This window comes from Pungitius pungitius, chromosome 4 (genome assembly GCF_949316345.1).
Source record: "Pungitius pungitius chromosome 4, fPunPun2.1, whole genome shotgun sequence".
NCBI lineage: Eukaryota > Metazoa > Chordata > Actinopteri > Perciformes > Gasterosteidae > Pungitius > Pungitius pungitius.
This window is the reverse complement of record NC_084903.1, coordinates 23,722,384-23,741,270: the sequence shown is the minus strand read 5'-3', so window position 1 is coordinate 23,741,270 and position 18,887 is coordinate 23,722,384. Positions and strand designations below refer to the sequence as shown.

Here is an 18,887-nt window from a genome sequence, read left to right as displayed (position 1 = left end):
ACATAGAATGTACATTCCAATAGTTGTATTTTGTAACATTGTCACAAGTTCTGTTATTAGTCCATTTATTAAAAGAACAGACCTGAAACAGTTTGTGTCAGACTCTCAAAACATAAACAAATCAAACTAAAACTGAGCAAATGTTTTACAAATTTCTTTAATAATTTGAGCAAATTGACCTGAAGCAACAAAAAACAAGCAGCTTGATAATGAGGACAGACACCTGCTACATAACCGCTTACCACAATAAAAGCACATTTAGTATGAGGTGTTTTCACACATTGTGAGGGGATTTTACAAAAAATACACAATAGTTTTGTTGCAATTAAATATCTGATGTGGGTATAAAAAATACCAGACTTTAAGATTATATTTTTAAAGATGTAATTTCAAAATAAATATTTGTTTCTCTCTCCATCAACTGACTGATTACAACAAATCTTCACTGAGGCTGAAGGACTTTGAACACTGGCAGCAATGAAGACTTTTGTTTTGAAATCACAAACACAGGAACCAAACCAGGGAGAAAAAACACGGATATATTTTCATATTTCATGTGTCCACGAGTCACCGCATCCTGTAACAAAGCTCCTCCTGCAGCTTTCCAAAGTAAGAGTCTGAAGAAAAGGTCCATTGATCAATATCTTTTGATCAATTAAACACATGAAATGTAACAAGCCCCGTTTGCCCCTTGGATCAGACTAACAGCTGGGGGGCCTTTCTGCCCCCTAGTGGCCCGAAAACCACACGTCATTAACGCAGCTTCAAGAAAAGGGCGTGTGCTACAGTGACAGAACACGCGGCTCCCTGGAGCCCAACGGACTGAACCAGCAGAACCAGAACCAGCGGAACCAGAACCAGAGGTGTGGTGAAAGGCAACGATCTTGTCTTATGAATGTCCAACAGGGAGGAGAGGATCAGCTGACCCGCTGGGTCCTCGACGATGTAACCGGGGCTCTTTCCTCCCCCCCCCTCCACCCCCCTACGGCTCCGGCCCGCTCGTGGCCTCCAGCGGCGTCCCTGGGCGAGGGAGGCCCTCGGCGCCGTCCATCCACAGCTCCATGGACTCCTGCGTGTCGAAGAACTCGTCGGGCCCGTCGGGGGACTGCGGCGTCTGAGAGCTGGAACCCGCCTCGCTGCTGCTCTCCCTGAGCTCCAGCAGCACGGGCAGCGCGCCGGGCAGCGAGTAGCCCTCCAGCCGGGCCAGGGAGAGCTCGGCCAGCGCGCCGCACGGCGGCCTGGACCCGGCCTCCGGGGCGTCGCCGCCTGAGGCTGCCGCCGCCGCCGCCTCCGGGCCCTCCTGCGTGCTGTCGGCGCCAACGGGGCGGAGCTTGCCGCCGCCGCCGCCCTCCGCCAGGGGGACCTCTGGAGCCGGCGGGTTGAGGCCCGGCGGCGGCTGGGCCGAGGCGTTCTGAGAGGAGTGAGTCTCCTCGCTGCTCTGGGGGGTGAGGGAGGTCTTGTCGCTGAAGCTGAAGCGCGGCGAGGTGTCGGCGGTGGGGGAGGACGGCCCGGCGCTGGACACGGTGCTGGACGGCCCGCTGCTGTCTGCGGGGACAGCAACACGCCAGAGAAACACGGACTCGTGATGCGTTCAGGCTCTGCTCCGTGAAAATGAGTGTTTCTGCTCAGTTGCAACGCCACGATGTGTTCAAATGTAATCTCGTAAAATGTCATTTATGTGTAGAAACCATGAAGGAATCTCGTTGTTTGTAACAATGGTTTAACGTGAACACAAATGAGATATTAGAGGACTCTAAGCAGAATAAAAATGAGTTAAATTAACTTCTATCTATCTATCTATTAAAACACAAAAACAACATTTAGAAATCTTGATTAGTAAATGAAATGTAAAGTGTGACACTCACACCAAGGGGGTCTGTCGGAGCGCGACCGCAGCGTGATGGAGGACGAGAGGACCTTCTGAGGCGTGTAGGAGTCCACCGACGGCTGGTTGTGTGCGTCAAACATGGCCGACAGCGCTGCGGGGAGGAAGTAGAAAGGACCCCCCGGGTCAGACTGCACGCTGTTGGGATTCACGCGCTGAGCAGCGGCGGCGGCGGCCCCCCCCTCGGGTCCCTCACCTCTGGTGGTCCTGGTGTTGGGGTCTCCTGCGCTCTCGCACACGCCGGTCAGGAACTCGTTGACCTGCTTCAGCGACAGCGAGTTGTGCAGCGTCTCCAGAGGATAGATGGAGGGCACCATGGAGCAGCCTTCGAAGCCTGCGGGTGGGGGAGGGGGGAGGGGGGAGGGGGGAATGGGGGGGGAGAAACGACGCCCACGGGCAGCATCAGGCCTCGGTTAGACCGGGGCAATCAGAACCGCTGCAGTGACACCCAGACACACGACACCTCAACGCTGTGCTTCTAAAGTCCGGCTCCCTCTACTGAGACGGGGGGGGGGGGGGGGGGGGGGGTTGGTGGGGGGGGCGTCAACCCCCGATAGACTCCTGCCAGCTGCTACGGTTCATTTCCACGCAGGCAAGTTGCAAAAACAATAAAAACAATTACAAAAAAAACATGCTGGACGCCAAGACACCAAATCACACGGCAACAAGTCTACGAATCGTCAAGAGGCCTCGCTGCGTCTGCACAAAGCAAGCAGGTGCACGCCACCACGCCTGTGTGTGTGTGTGTGTGTGTGTGTGTGTGTGTGTGGCAGCGCACGGCGGTTAGAGTCTGCAGCTCGGGTCCGACGCGGCGTTGGCGGCGGCTCGTCCGCTGTTAGTTCACAACCGGGTCGCCAACACAAGGAGTCAAACACCACGCGGCTCGCCTCCACCAGACCAAAAAACACCAACCTGAGGGGAGGGGGGGACGGGGGGGGGGGCAGCGACTCACGTGCTGGTTAATGTCGGGAGGGGGAGCTGGCTGCAATGTGTGGATGAATAAGTTAACTAAGGCTTGTTAGAAATCTGATCAGCCTGTTCACCAGAAGGCTCCTATGAGCCCTTTTTAACATTAGAATCTGTTTAGAAGACAACATCCAAGTTGAATAACATCCTAAAGAACTCAACCCTTGTTCAGCGGATATTTGTCTTTGTCCAATCGGATCATTTCACACCTTTTCTCTACTAAAAATGAAAGCATTTGGGGGTTTTTGCCCCACAGTGAGAAAATAATAGGACTTGTATGGATTGAGGAAAATACGTAGTGGGTAAAGGTACCGGCCCCCCCAGAGGGGAAGAAAAAATAAAACAGCTCACACCACTCGGCTTGAAATGTGCATGAGCACAGAAACAGGCAGCATGCAGGAACATCAAAGCACGCAGCCCCAACGAAGCGCTGCTTCCACAGGGCGTGAAGCCGGGGGAAGGGGGGGAGGGGGGTGGGGGGGGCAGGGGCTAACCGTGGAGGTACTCTAGGGGGTCTTGGCCGGAGACGAGCCAGTTTCGGAAGAGGCGGAGGTGGTAGGAGCACTGGTGGAGGTGGTGGGCCAGCGCCCCGTCCAGAGAGAGGTGGCGGCCCAGGCTGAGGTCCGTGGAGAAAGGCCTCAACAACTGGGCCACACGGCGCTCATCCGGGGGCTCTGAGGAAGGAGAGGAGGAGGAGGAGGAGGAGGAGCAGGACAAAAGGCATGAAACCATAGGGGACAAGCGAGGGACCCAAGTACATTACAAAGGCGAGGGGGAAGAAGGGGGGGGGGGTGTAGCTTGTGTGCGTGAAGGAGGCAGCCAACAGTTCAACGTGGCCTCACATCACACCGAGAAGCAGAAGGGCTTCAAAAGAAACTTTAACCGCCACTGCAAACAAAAACAAAACAAAAAAAAAAGAAGAAGAAGAAGAAAATCACCCAGCAGCTCGGGACAAAGGACAGAAGCACGTTGCTCCTCCGTAGCACCTCCACCTCTTTGTTTAAAAACAACCCCGTCAATGAGTCCACGGGAGGAGCAACACCAACCGTCAGCCTCTACATCTCGTCTCCACGGCAACCGACACCCAGACGCCATCTTTGACTCAAAGCTGCAGCCGGACATTTGGAGGCAACACAAAACGGGGGGGGGGGGGGGGGGGGGCGGGGGGGGCCTCGTACCTTTTGCAGTGCACCAGACAGGTGGAGCCACTGCTGTGGTGGAGGAGTCGTCTTGTGTTCCTGTGGTGAATGAGACGTGTGAGAGGAGAGCATGCTAAGCTACGCGTTGTCAGGAAGTGGTCGTTTGTGTGTGTGTGGGGGGGGGTGGAACGCTTCACCCAAACAGACAAACTCCATTCAACCCAAGAAGCGGGGGGGGGGGGGGGGAGGAGCCGCCGCTAAGCGCCGCCCGACAACCACGTAAAGCAGCGGCTTCCTCTGAGGATCGAGACCAAAAAGTTCCAAAAAGATACGATGCAAACAGGAAGAGAACCTTTTCCCATCAGCACATCGAAATAAGATGAAGCTTTTATGCAGCTTTGCTATTTCTAAACGTACTTAAGTTCATGCTTTGCATATTAATATGAATGAAGGTTTAGTGAGACACGGATGGACGTACCGATGCGTTTTATCTTTTCTCTCACAAACAATCTACAGAATTGAATATTTAGGAATCCTCTCTTTTATTTTCAGTGATGACGTTTAGAAAATGTAATTCGGTACAGCCTGTAAATGAGAGAAACTTAATAGTATAAATCTACTGTATTTTTGCCCCTTTTTTGGGACATAGTGGACGAGCAGAGACGAGCAGTGGGGACACTGAAAAGCAGATGTGCGCTCGTGGCTGAAAGAAGACGGATGAACGAGGGGGGGGACGCGTCCTCTGTGTAAGATGAGGGACAGAGGAGGGACAGAGGAGGGGCTTCATGGGGGGGGGGTACCGAGGACATGCACACACATCTGCAAACAAAGAACACCGAGTGAAGCACCGGGGGACGGAGCTCCGTCGACGGGTCGGATGGAGGATGTTAAACAGGGTTCCCACCCTCTGGCTCAGGGCACGTCGCCATGGTTACGGCTCGAGACAACTGGTCGCTCGATGTTTTAAGTATAACCGACTTGTTTTTTTAATTCCAATTTGTTGTTGTTGACAGAGAGCCTGAGAAGCATTAGGACCTAAAAGTCTGCTTCCCTTCTCAAGCTCCTTTGTCTCTTCCACGTCCACGAACCTCAGAGTGGTGACGCATCCAAGAAGAAGAAACTAAATGCACTTTGACCTTCACAAAGCCACTTAAGATGGTTTACATCTGGTGTGACTTGAAACAGAAGAAGAAGAAACAAAGCTTCTGGTCGATGGATAAAGTAGTGTGTAGTAGTAGTGTGTAGTAGTGTGTAGTAGAAGTGTGTAGTAGTGTGTAGTAGAAGTGTGTAGTTGTGTGTAGTATTGTGTAGTATTGTGTAGTAGAAGTGTAGTATTGTGTAGTATTGTGTAGTAGTGTGTAGTAGAAGTGTAGTAGTGTGTAGTAGTAGTGTGTAGTAGTAGTGTGTAGTAGTGTGTAGTAGAAGTGTAGTAGTGTGTAGTAGAAGTGTAGTAGAAGTGTAGTAGTGTGTAGTATTGTGTAGTAGTGTGTAGTAGTGTGTAGTAGTGTGTAGTAGTGTGTAGTAGAAGTGTAGTAGAAGTGTAGTAGTGTGTAGTATTGTGTAGTATTGTGTAGTATTGTGTAGTAGTGTGTAGTAGTGTGTAGTAGAAGTGTAGTAGAAGTGTAGTTGTGTGTAGTATTGTGTAGTATTGTGTAGTAGTGTGTAGTAGTGTGTAGTAGTGTGTAGTATTGTGTAGTATTGTGTAGTAGTGTGTAGTATTGTGTAGTAGTGGTATGCACCTTGGAAGAAGGTGCTCTGCTAGATATTTGGTGCTAAAGACTCCTTCACTACTCACTGGTCTTCATTACTGCTCTGTCATCTGAGGGTTAACTGGACCAGATGATAGAAGAACTTTGCTTTAAGCTACTTAAAGGCGCTTTAGGGTGACTCAGTCATCCAAAAGGGGAGAAGTGAAGTCTACAGGCTTTGTGACTAAATAACCACCTGAGAAAATGACCTTCTGTTGCCTGACTTGAGGTTAACTAGGGCTTTTATTGTGAAGGGTAAGAACCGAAAGAGCCGGGAGGAATAAAGCTTTGCACCATGGTTCTGACGCCACATAATATTCACGTTCTGTGTGAAAGTACTCCTGAGAAATAAAACTGACATTCAAAATAATAATTTTAAAAAGCCGTCCAATGTGTAAAGGCCTCACGAAGAGAACCTTTAAATCTTCCATGAGGCCTTTGCAAACATCTGCTGACATTCCCATCTTCTGACCTAGTATTTCACTGATTGAATGACTAGTGGGAACCCTGGTAAGAAAGAGAATGTCAGGTAGTGTTAGAAAAGAAAGCATTATGGGTAAAAAATAAATAAATAAAATGAAAAAAATAAATTACGGAAACCTGGAATGCTGGAGGGCCATGTGGAAAAATTTTAAATTAAAAATAACCCAAGGTCAAGAAACAAGTTTGAAGACATGCAAGACAAAAGGGAGGTGAAGAGGAGAAATACTTGAAAGAAGCAGACGTACCATTAGTCGGGTACTGTGCAAACGACACAGAAAATCGCTTTACTGCCGGCATAGACAACAACTCTGAGGAAATAAAAAAAATAAAATAAAAAAATCACTAGTGTTACTGGGAGCCACAGCTACTTGAATAAATCATGTTTTAAACTCATTTCCCTGTTCTTCTCTAATGTGGAAAAAAAGGGAGCAGCCGGCCCCTTTAGACGAGTTCAAAGAAGAAGAAGAAGAAGAAGAGTGGATGCTTTCAAGATGTTGGATGGAACATCTTTCCGGTGACTCAGTGAGATGAGATGTTTAAACTGAGGAGGTGATGGGAGGTCACACCGACAACCGCCAGAAACAAGCCCCGCCCCCCCCAGCGATTCTAAAGCGGCGCCAGGACAACTCGAGACATCACCGGGACGCCTAGTCGCCGCTCAACAGCAAATCACGCGTCTGCGTTAGATTCCGCGAGGACGTCTTCCGGACGAGACACAATGCATCGGTCGACATTCGCACGCGGTGCAGATGTTCATTCAGAGGACAAATGGGATGTGGATGAGAATGGAAAACGTTGCCTCAGAGTCAAATACACAAATGTACACACAGTTTGTCCCGTTTCTCCTCGGCGCCATATGTGCGTCTATCCAAAGACGTGTTGATATCAAAGCCCTTCATAACGCTTTAAGGCGTGTGACGATCTGCTCACTGTGGTCCAGATGCTTTGTGTTCAGCACACAAAGCAGCTGGGAAACAGGAAGGAGGCCGAGTGCAAAGACAGCTCCTAAAACCACGACTTAATACCTGCACATCTTTATCGAGCCCTAAATCTAAATATGCACGAGATACAACGTTTACACGAGGCGTATTTCATCTGAAACATCTGACTACATCTGTGGAACACCAGTGTTCATGTTCATGTGGTGAGTGAGGACCACGAGCCCCTCCAGCTGGCTGTGAAACCGACCCGGTTGTACATTGCATCTACAACCGCTGGAACAGGAAGTCAGGGCAGCCAGGGAACATGCACGGAACACACACAGCACACCGGAGGGGGGGGGGGCAGCTGCGTAACACACGCGGTGACCAAGAAAGAGACAGAACTTTGGACTCGTCCCCTTCCAACCTGCTGACCAGCTGGCAAAGACACCAAAGACCACCTGACTCCGCTACACTCGACCCCGCGAACCAAGCGCACCACGACGCCGCGTGCTATTCTCCTGCCCCGCGTGTACACAAACACACCAGTCCGTCTCAAAGGGGTGTGGGGACTAACAAATGAAACAGAAGATGGGGGGGGGGGAAATACTGTGGTTTTGGTGGCAAGAATGAATATGGAGCCTAAGGAGAGTCAACTAAAACTATGAAACACATGTGTTTGCATACATGATACACGTCCAGTCCAGATCTGCTCGTACACTAGCTGCTGCAATCACTACTTGTTATATATATATATATATATATATATATTTGTCAAAGAACCCCCTCGGGCTGTGAAGCTAGGCTACGTGGCGGCTAGGTGGACGGGGGGGGGGGGGGGGCTCTGATCTGCCGTGGCCCTGTGCAGCTCTCTGACGTCTCAGTGAGGAGGATCACGTACCGTCTTTGTAGGACAAACTGCCGCTGGAGAATTTTTTGCGATGTGCGCGTGCGTAGTCCTGCAGGTTAGGGGCGCTAGAGGACCCCCCTAGGACAGTGGTGCTGAAGAGCCCGGCACACTGAGAGCCTGCGAGGGGGGGGGGGGGGGGGGGGGGGGGTGTTAGTCATCACTACATAATCATGCCGTTACTCAAACAACTATCCAGAGAAAGAGGGAAACAGGAAAACAGCACCTCTGTACACATCTGTTTAATGTCTGGTGTCAAAATGGCATCTTTCTATTCTTCCAATACAATGGATAGACATGAACGCCATAATCATTGTATTTTAAGGCTCGTTGTAAATGGCCATTTTTGTTACCAGAGCAAAGGGGCCCATTTAATTTTGGTTTTACTTAATTAGTATTTCAATTTTTTTCACATTTCAGTTACAATATCTGAAGATAATTGTCTACTTTATTATTATGCCATCTTATTATGTCAGAAACATCAAAATACATTCAAATGAAGAAGAGAACGTCGGTGGTCACTTCTGGGACAATGAGAGAGTATTGAGGGCTTTTCTAGACTAATTGCCTCCCAACATAAGGCGCAGAAGAGTAGAAGTGGGGAAAGAGAGAAACTGAAGAAAAAGCGACACGGAGGGATCGGAGGATCGCCACGAGCTCTTTAATTCCGAGAGGCCGACAGCTAAAGGTGACGTGCATCTCTGATGTTTTTAAGACAGCTCCGACTGCAGCGAAGGATCAAACCGCCCCACGTCTTTCTGAAAAGTCACCAAACAGCGGCCTGCGGAGCGGCTGATGATCTGAGGGCACGTTTCTGGTGACTTGCGTCGCATTTATTTCACATGAATGGAGCGAAAAAATGAATTCACAGCAAGTTTCTTGATGCGAAGACGAACACAATCACAACAAAAGTCAAAGTTATTACAGAAGGATGATGATCTCAGCCCTTCAAAGCGTGGTTTAAAAACTGGAACACTGATCCTAAAAAACAGGTAGGAATGGTATCCACCAGAGGTCAGGACCTTTTATTTGGAGACCAGTTTTCTTCCATAAGAGGAAAAGGTGTAAAGGCTCTCAGACATGTTTCAGCAGTTTAGGCTTTTAGCTTAGTCGTGTCACATCCTTCCTTCTCTTGTGCATTGCTTAACAGCTGACAGCAAGTAATGTAATTGGACCAGAGCAAAGGCAATGCTAACGTAGCATGATGACACGTACCCAATCCACTTTGTTTCATCTCCGGCGATTGACGCGAGCACAACGAGAAGAGGCGGTAGCTGCCGACTTTAGAGGACGACGTCTCCGACAGAACCTGGTGGGAAAACAGCACACACACACACACACACATACACACACACACACACACACACTTCAGACAGCTGTAACAAGTTTCCGCTAGCTAGCTGCTAGCTTGCAGAATAAAATATGCCCTGGGACATGAGGAGAAACCCCAGAGGAAGCAGCAGCAGCTCTTCTTAAGACGAGGCGCGTTGGTCTGCATCACCTCCATGGAGCCCGTCTTGTGATTGCGGATGAGCGGGGACCTCCTCTGGATGGCGATCGGCTCGGACAGCGGAACGGCGCGGTCCGTCTCGTCTTGAGAGAGGTCCTCCAAGCTGCCGGGATCGGTCTGTTTCTGTCCGTTCTGTAGGGGCAGATGGGGGGGGGGGGGGTGGGAGAATTCGTATGCTGCGGGACGAAGGCGCGGTGAGATCACTGGGATGGGATTCTACCTGCCGCTCTACCTCTGCAGAAGCCGGCCTGAAGCCGAAGCCGGTCGGCGCGTTCTCCTCCTCCTCCACGCCTTTGACCCCGGGGCTGAAGTGGAGCTCCACGTGGAAGCGCTCCTCGGAGGAGATGTCCTTTAGAGGGGGGGGGGGGGGGGGGGGGGGGCGGGGGAGGGTTCAGAAGTACACAGGGACGTCATTCTGATACTTCTGGTTATATGCTGAACTCCTAATGGACTCACATGGTGCGTTCATACTATACTCAGTAAAAAATACGTATATTGACAATAACGCTATCATGATGTGTATGTTTGTTTTTTCCACACACACACACACACACACACACACACACACACACACACACACACACACACACACACACACACACACACACACACACACACACACACACACACCTTGTTGTTGTCCTCGTACAGCATGATGACGATCTGAGTCATGTAGTTGAGCTCAGAGACAGCGCTGAGGTAATCCATGGCACGCTTCCACTGCTGGTCCTTCTCGTCCTGTCACACACACAAAGAGTTCCAGCTGAGACCCCCCCCCTCTGAGGAAACCTCCATGCTTCTGTCGGGTGGATGCTGGTGCTTACGTCGAGCAGGCCTCCGTAGCGGAATATGCTGAGCAGGGAGTGGACGTGGCTCTCACTGGTGAAATACAAACGAGTCCTGACGTGGCGCCCGGGAGACATCACTCCCCGAGAGTACCTGGAGAAGAAGAAGACACCTTTGTACTGGCTGCTCCAACAAACATACCCCCCCCAAACCCCACCCAAGCCTCTGCACTCACAGCGGGTGCAGCTTGTTGACGGACTCGTCCTCGTGGGTCCTCTGCAGGTCCAGCTGGATCTTTCTGACCAGTGGGAGGCAGTGGGCGTATGCTATGTCCAATTTCTCCACTCTATTTATGCCATACTCCTTCAAACAAACACAAAGTATGTGTCAAATGTTGCACAGCGTCCAAGGTGGTAAAACCTCCTCCTCCTCCTCCTCCTCACCTGTGGGATGACGATGTCGGCCAGAGCGCGGGACAGTCTGAACAGCTCCAGCGTGTCCTCCAGGCCCAGCGTGGCGTTGTGAATGACGTCATACTTCACGCAGTCGTAGATGTCCGGTATTTTGCTGATGTCGTAGCGGCCGTTCTTCATGCGGAAGTCTCTCTCCAGCTTGGACCAGCGCTGCAGCATCAGCTCCAGGGTCTCGCTGTGGTACAGCTGCAGGTCTGGGAGCGGGTCGCCACACGCCACCACGGAGGACAATGAATTAAACATTAACACATAGACCTGTGCACAAAGATGCTTCTATCTACATGTGATAGGGGCCATGTTGAGAGAAAGAACACGTTCTGGGGCATCAGACCTCGACATCGCAATCAAAACGCTGGAGGCCAAACGAGAGAAACGCTTGAAGCTCTGAGAGCGTTCAAAGGCCAGCAGAAGGTTCCTCACTCACCGGCCGACTTGGGGTCCTCCATCCTTCTGCGGATCTGGGAGGTGAGGCTCTGAATGAGGGCGTAGACCTCGTCGCACGTGGCCACCGGGTTCTCAACGATCTTCATCGAATTCACCAGCGAGGCACTGCCGGTTGGAGCCAGCTGACACAAAAAGAAGAAAAGCAGAGAAAGAGGTTTTATTAAAAATCCAATTCCACGAGTAAACCCATGTTCTGCTGTGGACGTATTTTAGACACAAAAAGGCATCAATACGAGTTGAAGTGAACGCTGTATTTGGAATTTTTTCGCTGCTTGCTGATGGGGAATTGAAGCCGGTAAATGTCTCTTTTTCCCTTCAAAGCCACATGAATTTTTCAATTTAACAACGAGATGGACAACAAATCATACGAACACTTCTAAACACCACAACTGTCCCTTTAAGTGGGGATGTGAGGATACATTATGTTTCAGTTTGGGCAGGGGAGCTTGTTACACATCCTTCATGTATATTTACAGAAGGCTCAAATAAGCCCAGTGACTACGGTTTATCCATCACGAGTCACCCTGTCGAAGTCGTCCTCGCTGAAGTCGCGGTCCTTCTGCAGGATGTCGTGGAGGCGGGCCTTCACGCGGTGCTGGCAGCTGCTCAGCGAGTCGCTGTCGTTGTCCAGCAGCCCGTTCATGTTGGCGCTCTTCACCATCTGCACCAGGATGGGCGTGAGCTCGCCCTCCAGAGCCAGCAGACCCTGCACGCACACACACACACACAGTTACTCTGTGCATCATATAACTCATTAGCGAGGAGCCTGACGTGTTAAACACACTGTGATTCCCATCAATTGTCACACAGCGACACATGAATGAAGACGACAGTAGAGAAACGTCTCTCTGTCACCTTGGCGAAAGCCGCGGCCGTCATCTGCACGCGACCCTCGTCAGACGCGTATATCTTCAGGTCGTGTCTGTAGGTGCTGTGTAACCGTAGCAACCCACAGCCCGGAAATCCAGCGTAGTCTCCTGAAGACGGCCAGAGACAATCGGACCGTATTTTTTAAACTTGAAGCTGCTTGTGTGATGTGATACTTCGGTGTACAGATAAACGCCACAGCGCGCCTCACCCTGACCGCCGGGGTACATGCAGCGGAAGGCCCTCCCCAGCTCCTCCGCCTGGACTCTGCCGGCAGGAGTCAGCTCCCCCCCCCACTTCAGCACCAGCAGCAGAGACGGACCCTCCTTACGCGTGTCTGAAAAACGGAAGACACAAACATCAGCTTCAGCTGGTTCGGAACACACCATTTCTGAGATTTCAAAATAAGAGCCTTTGGTGTTCTCCTACCTTCCTCCTCGCTGGAGGTCTTGGGCTGCCCATGGGGCAGGTAGGTTAGTTGCACTTTTCTGTTGATCCCAGAGAAATGGCCGTACCTATTGGAAAAAAAGAAAAATCTGGAGTCAACAAAAAGCTAAATGAAATCTATTTTGACTAGAAATGAAGATTAGAAGCCTTATGCTGTGTTTAATAGAGTAGAAAGTAAAGTCATTAAAGTAAAACTCATTAAAATACAATGACTGTCACACACAGACCACAACTGTGAGGAAAATGAGGAATCTGCCAGTTAACATCCCGACTGATTCATCAGAGGAACAAAAAGGGAACCTTCTCGCAGGTAACAAGCCTTCAGGTTGTTGTAAGAAGGCCAATGAAGAGGATTCTTCAGCTGTTTCCTCTCAGTGGTTTTATGGGAATTTCTCCTTTTTGCAGTCCATCATGGCTTTATAACAATTCTGCCAAAATCCCCTAGAAATGGCGTTAATGAATACGAAATGGAGCGACTAGCTGGTTGATAAAGTGACTGGGTTCGCTCACATCTCCAGAACCGTCTTCAGCTGCTCCAGTTTGGACTTCTTCTCTTCTATCTCACAGTCGGTGTGCTGTCCCAGTTCTGCTAACAACTGTCGCGTGATGTCCAGCACCTCCTGTTGAGAGTTCAGAGTATCAAGCTGTCAAAGATGTAACACACACACACACAGACACACACACACACACACAGTCAGGCATCACAAGCTCAAACCTACTTAAACAAGTCTCTGTCGGACTCATTGTTACCTGCAGTTGTTTAGGCTTCTTCAGCTTTAATTTCCCTGTTTTGTATCCTCCGTATTTTTCAAATAGATCAAAGAACCTGGATTAATCAAAGACAAACTTCAGGTCAAATATCTTTTAACCATAAAAAAAGCTCATTAATATCAGAAATAACCTACATGGGGTTTCGAACTTCCATCTTCATCTTCTGTTTAGGCGTTCGGTCTCCGTGTCGAATGACAGCGATGACGCATCGCAGCTCCATCCTGAAGCAACAGAAGGATCATTCATATTATTATTATTATATATTATAAGTATATGAAGGACCAAAGGCTACGAGAAAATGACCACACTTCCGTCTCAATCTCTAGTTTCAAGTCTTCTTCAATACAGCACGATGTTTATTTAGTGAATGATGGTCATTTAGAGTCAAACACACCATAAAGCAGGTGATGCTTTAGGGCGGGACTAACTGTGACTGACAGGTCTCGAGCAGAGCGGTAAAGATACGGCAAACACTTATTATTTATCCGAATGTGTTAAGTTCTGCTCAGATTGAAACGCAGTGACCACGGCTGTGACTCACATGGTTCCTGACGTAGTGGGAACGATGGGGATGTCCTCGGCCTCCGTCGGGATGGACCAGGGAATCTGAAACTGAGGAGCAAGCTCACGCATCACGATGTTCCTGGGGAGCCAATGAAGGGACACAGATTGAACCACAGCGAGGAACCTGAGGAAGAAAAACTTTCCGGTGGACGAGGAACGACCCCCAAACAAAAGAAATCAAGGTGGTACCCGAGGATCTTGGCACAGTCGTCGTAGTACTTCATCGAGTTCTTCACGAAGCTGAACCCGTTGACGTCGCACACGTACGAGTGCCCGTTGGCTCGGAGGAGGTCGAAGCCGCACACGGTTTGCTGCGGGGAGGACACAAAGTCAGCATCGCGGGCGAAGGGGAAGGAGAACGAGCGGGCCGAGGACCTGAACTCCTCACCTTGAAGGCCATGCAGACCTTACGGGCCACCAGCTTCTCCATGGCCGAGAGCATGACCGGGTAGCGGACCTCCTTCCCTTCGCTGTCCCGCTCCACCTTCCCGTCCAGAGCGGGCGACTTCCGGGCCTCGGCGTGGGCGTAGTCGGGCCCCACGGTGTAGACCTGAGGTCACAGGAGGCACCGAAACAGCCCTCTTCAGTATAACGAGCCTTTTAGCGCGGCCACTAAGGCTTAGTTCAGACGGTCAGATAAACACGTCTGAGGATTTCATACTTTTAACTGCGTGATGGATTTGATGACACGTCATTATTTTTGGCCGGATGAGAACTTTGTTTCATCTCTACCTTCACGTCGGTGCCGTCCGTCGGCATGAACTCCTCGTAGATGTACGAGCCCGTCTTCCTCACGCTGCTCTCCGGGGAGTAGACGCTGCTGCGGCTGCCGATCTGCCGATCAAAACATTCCCATATTCATAATGACGAGCTTCAAAGGCTGAAGGACAGTCGGCAGAAATACATCGATGGTGTCACAGCGACGGAGCGGGGACCTTTCTGAAGAGCCGCTGGCTGCCACCACCAGCCGAGGTGGGGTAGTAGATGTAGACGTTGTGGTCCTCGGCGCAGACGGGCTTCTCAACGAAAGGTTTCTGAAATATCTCCCCGTTCACCTCCACGTGGTCCTCTCCCTCCACCAGGTTACACGCTGAGACACAGAGATGGAGCAGAGGTGAACAGCTGATCAGTCCGTGCCACGGCGCCGCAGCAGGGTCACCGTGTTAGGAAGTGTTTCACTACAGTAGATGGAGTTTGGTGGACCAGCACGGGAGGAACCTATGTTCTGCTGTGGATGTATTTTAGAATGGAAAAACATTTACATTTATATTTGGAATAATTTCCCCTTTTTACTTTGCTGTCCGACAAACATTTTCTTTATTTCTGAAGGGAGATGAAACCTTTATCTAAGCTCTCTTCAAAAACAACATACTCTGATTTCTGTAGTCAGCCTGAAGGTAACGTGAAGCCACCACGAAGCTAAAGGGGAAATAGTGAAGGGAAGGAATCATTCCCTTTAGGTGTGGCGCACTTGTAATGAGATACTTTTACACAAGCAGAGGATTACGGCGCGTGTTACTGACCGTCTGGTTTATCTGGGTCCCGGTTCAGCACGGTGTAGCGCGGTAGATCGATGCCTTCCTCCTGCAGGATGCGGTACACCTCTCTCCTGTTCAACGGACGAAAGAAACAACGCGTCAACCCACAAGGCACGCGCCAACGTCAACGCACAACTGGCGCGGTAGCCGCTCGGTGGGGAGTACCGGTCCTGGATGTAGTACTGCATGTTCAGGTCGTTGAGGAGCAGAGGGCTCCTCAGTTTGGCGTAGCTCACGGCCTTATCCAGAGGGAACCCTGGGGTGCATGCAGAGGAGAGGCGTCAATAAGCAGAGCTCATGGACAACGTGAAACACCAACTCATTGGATCTGTGTGTGTGTGTGTGTGTGTGTGTGTGTGTGTGTGTGTTACCCTTGGAGTGGAAGGAGATGAGGCAGTCACACAGAGGCCATTTGTCCACGGGCTCGTTGAGGATGGCGTCCTCGGGGAAGATGACCACGGTGATGAACTCAAACTTGCACAGCCTCTCCAGGATCTGGGTCATTGGCTTGGACTTGGACTTCTTCATCATGCAGCAGATCCCCACCACGATCTGTCGCTCCGGGGGCTGAACGAGAGAAAGCGAGCCGGACAACATTTAAACGAATGTTTCTACATCTCGGCTCACTAAAGATCTGCACAGCATCTGATGGTTTGTGGGGAAGGAGGGACACCTCTAGGCAAACAGGTGGTATGGTTTGACGCCTCACCGAGTCGGTGTCTTCGTCGTCCTCGTACAGGTCCATGTCCGTCCTCATGCTTTCGTCCGGGGCCTCGCTTTCATCGTCCTCGCAGCCCACGAAGAATCTGGGAGCGCCACGCCGGCTCTCGCCCGGGCTGTCGGGCTCTGACATCACAGTCCCCCGCGGCGGCCCTCAGCGTCCCACCGCGCCATCGTACTCCAACGCGCCGCCGCAGCGGGCTGCCGGCGGATGGGGGAAGGCGCGAGGCCAGAGGGACGTGTCCACTCCGGCCGGGCCGGGGGTGGGGGGCAAATCCGGGGTGGGGTGAAGGCGAGCGCGGGGCACAGGGGGGCAGGATGGGGCGGTACCAGGTTGTGTGAAGGTCAGTCCTCTGTGATGACGCCGTTGTTGGTGTCACTCGTCCTCCATTTGAGCGATTCACATCTTATCTGGTGACAGGCCTGTCCTCCATCGGGACGCGAGACGGACGCTCCTTCAGGGGACACAAAACATTCCGTTAGCGGCGGGGATTTGACCTCACGCTGTGCGTGCGGCGTGCTGCTGATCAGTGTCAGGACGCACCGCATGACGGCGGCGTGCCGTATTTATTTAAAAAGGTGAGGCATTTAAAACGCTTTTAGCTGTGGCTCAAAGCTCACGAGACCCCCGGCTGCTACATGCATTTAAGGCAAAAGGAATAAGAAAAGACAAATGTTTCACCTTTGCCTGGCGCCCAGATTCAGACACTTATTCTAACCCCGATGTTGCCACAGAGTTGATCCAAAATAAACTTGCCTAAGTGGATGAGTGTGTCAGAGCTTGAGCGTCACAGTTAATCTCTTTTATTACACTTGCCTGATCGGGGCTGAGCACAGAGGACGCTGAAGTCATGTCCTCTTTATACTTGGTGGGACGTGTAGACGACCCCTGGGTGCAGTTAACACCGTGACCCCCTGCTACAGTCAGCTGGTGTGGCGAGGAACAAATGATTGAACAGCTGCATGTTGCTTGAGACGCATTTGTGACTTTGATAAAAGCTGAGATGACAATAAAGTGAACTCCCTGCTGGGACGGACTCAGGACCCCCCCGCAGGGCGCTGAGCCCGGATCGCTTTCTTTAGAGATACATATTTATATCTCATGCATGGGGGCCGTAGCCTGGTTCACTTCATCATCACTGGTTGGTAAATTCTTATAAAATCAAGCCATGTGACGAGGCACAGATGTGCTCAATAGATCCTTTCTTCTTGTTTTCGTCAACTGTGGACACCGATTATTGAGGAAGAATTTTGCTTTTCACAGCTCACCGTGTCCAAGAACATACAAATTAATTTAAAATACATTTACATCCCAGTATGGTTGCAACTGACATTATGTACGAATTAGATCAAATCTAGTGACCTGTTCAATCTCCCCGTTTTACTTGACCTACAATCCCGAAAGTGAAAACATGTACAGTTTTACACTAACTTTAGAAAGAGAATAAGGAACTTCATTTGGCGAGGATTCATTTAGAAAATAAGTAGATGCATATTCCGTCATCAACTTGACTAATTACTAAGATCGTATTTAGTGCCTCTCTTCACTAAAGAGACACTAAAGAGACTTTGGACCTGCAGGATTAAAACTATTTGCATTGATTTACACTACTTCGAATTTAAGTTTTAATTTTTTAACTCCAGGCCTAATGAACCGGATAAAAACACTGGTATCACGTCTGCACCTGAGGGCGCTGACAGGTGAAACTGAGCTAAGGAGTCGCGTCGGGACGTTTCGACGTTAACCGGCGTCACGGATCGACGGTTGTTACCGTTTCGTCGATCGTGTTCAGCGAGACTTGGAACTTAAAACAGAGGCTGGAAATTTAAATTAAAAAAAAGGACGTAACGTTTTTTTTTAAACGTCAACCGCCGTATTTTAACTTTAAATGGTGATGGCGAATCTGGACCTCCCCAGCGTGGCTAGCAAAACGTTAGCTGTCGTTCATTCCATCAGGCGTGTAAAACACATTCAGCACACGCTAGCTAATGCTAGCATTCAGCTAGCTCACTGCTGCCGCGGCAATGTAAACAAGTCCCCCACTGCCATTTTGTCCCGCGTTTTATAGCGAAATGCCAAAATGTCTGTGCGCTTATTACATGTCGCCCACTGATAAGCATGTCGGTGATATTTTCGTGAGCAGCGGGTAACGTTAAAATCACTCACAGCGTAGCATGAAAACTCGTGACGCTTCCATTGGCTCGCTTCTTTTTGCTCTTGACAGTTTGCATGTGAAACCAATCTTCTTCTGTTTTTTCCCCCCAGTTTGACGCACTGGTGACGGACATCTGGAATAACCAATAGGAGAGGAGGAAAACGTTGCGAAGAGTGACCCACGTGAGCCAATCAACAACAAAAGAAATAATGTGGGCGTGTCTAATAGAAACTTGGAACTCCGACAATAATTATTTCTAGTACAAAATGAATGAATAACTTACATTTATTTTGCAAATTCAGGGTTTTTATTCCCCAAACCGTAAAACCATCAATTGTTGCCATAAATGAAACATCCCAAAATGGCTCCTCTGTCACAAGATACAGGAAGGAGATCATTGATAAGCCTGTACAGTAAATCACTTCCCCCCAAATACGTCACGCAACTGTAACCCCGTGACGATGGTGTTTCGTCAGTTTGTTTAATAATGTTATACGATTCTATTATTTTCATTATATTGTGCATTTCAAAACCATATTGTCATTGTTCGTAATGAGGTTACG

At 50.0% G+C, this 18,887-nt stretch overlaps 1 protein-coding gene across 21 annotated transcripts; it reads right to left on the bottom strand.

Moving 5' to 3' along the window:
- Positions 1-138: 138 nt before the first annotated feature.
- ppip5k1a (diphosphoinositol pentakisphosphate kinase 1a) lies at positions 139-18,465 on the bottom strand. Of its 21 annotated transcripts, none has more exons than XM_037488775.2 (32): positions 18,336-18,465; positions 16,158-16,623; positions 15,820-16,015; positions 15,614-15,704; positions 15,434-15,519; positions 14,846-15,000; positions 14,643-14,744; positions 14,299-14,460; positions 14,100-14,221; positions 13,888-13,989; positions 13,481-13,567; positions 13,326-13,401; positions 13,086-13,219; positions 12,558-12,643; positions 12,340-12,465; positions 12,117-12,238; positions 11,785-11,967; positions 11,242-11,383; positions 10,788-11,011; positions 10,580-10,707; positions 10,383-10,497; positions 10,189-10,296; positions 9,779-9,907; positions 9,550-9,690; positions 9,264-9,357; positions 8,043-8,168; positions 6,467-6,529; positions 4,030-4,089; positions 3,346-3,525; positions 2,082-2,219; positions 1,866-1,979; positions 139-1,545 (listed from the first exon to the last, which is right to left on the bottom strand). In XM_037488775.2, exons 2-32 carry the CDS (start codon positions 16,299-16,301, stop codon positions 983-985), a joined length of 4,299 nt encoding a protein of 1,432 aa, XP_037344672.2. In that variant the 5' UTR covers positions 16,302-16,623; positions 18,336-18,465; the 3' UTR covers positions 139-982. The 21 variants fall into 21 exon arrangements, with proteins under 21 accessions (XP_037344672.2, XP_062417874.1, XP_037344681.2 ...); XM_062561890.1 differs by having other exon boundaries at positions 9,791-9,907; XM_037488784.2 differs by having other exon boundaries at positions 13,086-13,195; positions 18,336-18,464.
- Positions 18,466-18,887: the final 422 nt, after the last annotated feature.

What these genes read in the sequence shown, in the direction of transcription:
- ppip5k1a (XM_037488775.2), bottom strand. Translation starts at nt 16,301, where the DNA reads ATGTCAGAGCCCGACAGCCCGGGCGAGAGCCGGCGTGGCGCTCCCAGA. An exon ending in GATGAAACAAAGTGGATTGG is followed by an intron (nt 8,169 to 9,263) that starts GTACGTGTCATC and finishes CCCCCCTCGCAG; the next exon opens with GCTCTCAGTGTGCCGGGCTC. An exon ending in TGCACAGTACCCGACTAATG is followed by an intron (nt 4,090 to 6,466) that starts GTACGTCTGCTT and finishes CATTCACCACAG; the next exon opens with GAACACAAGACGACTCCTCC.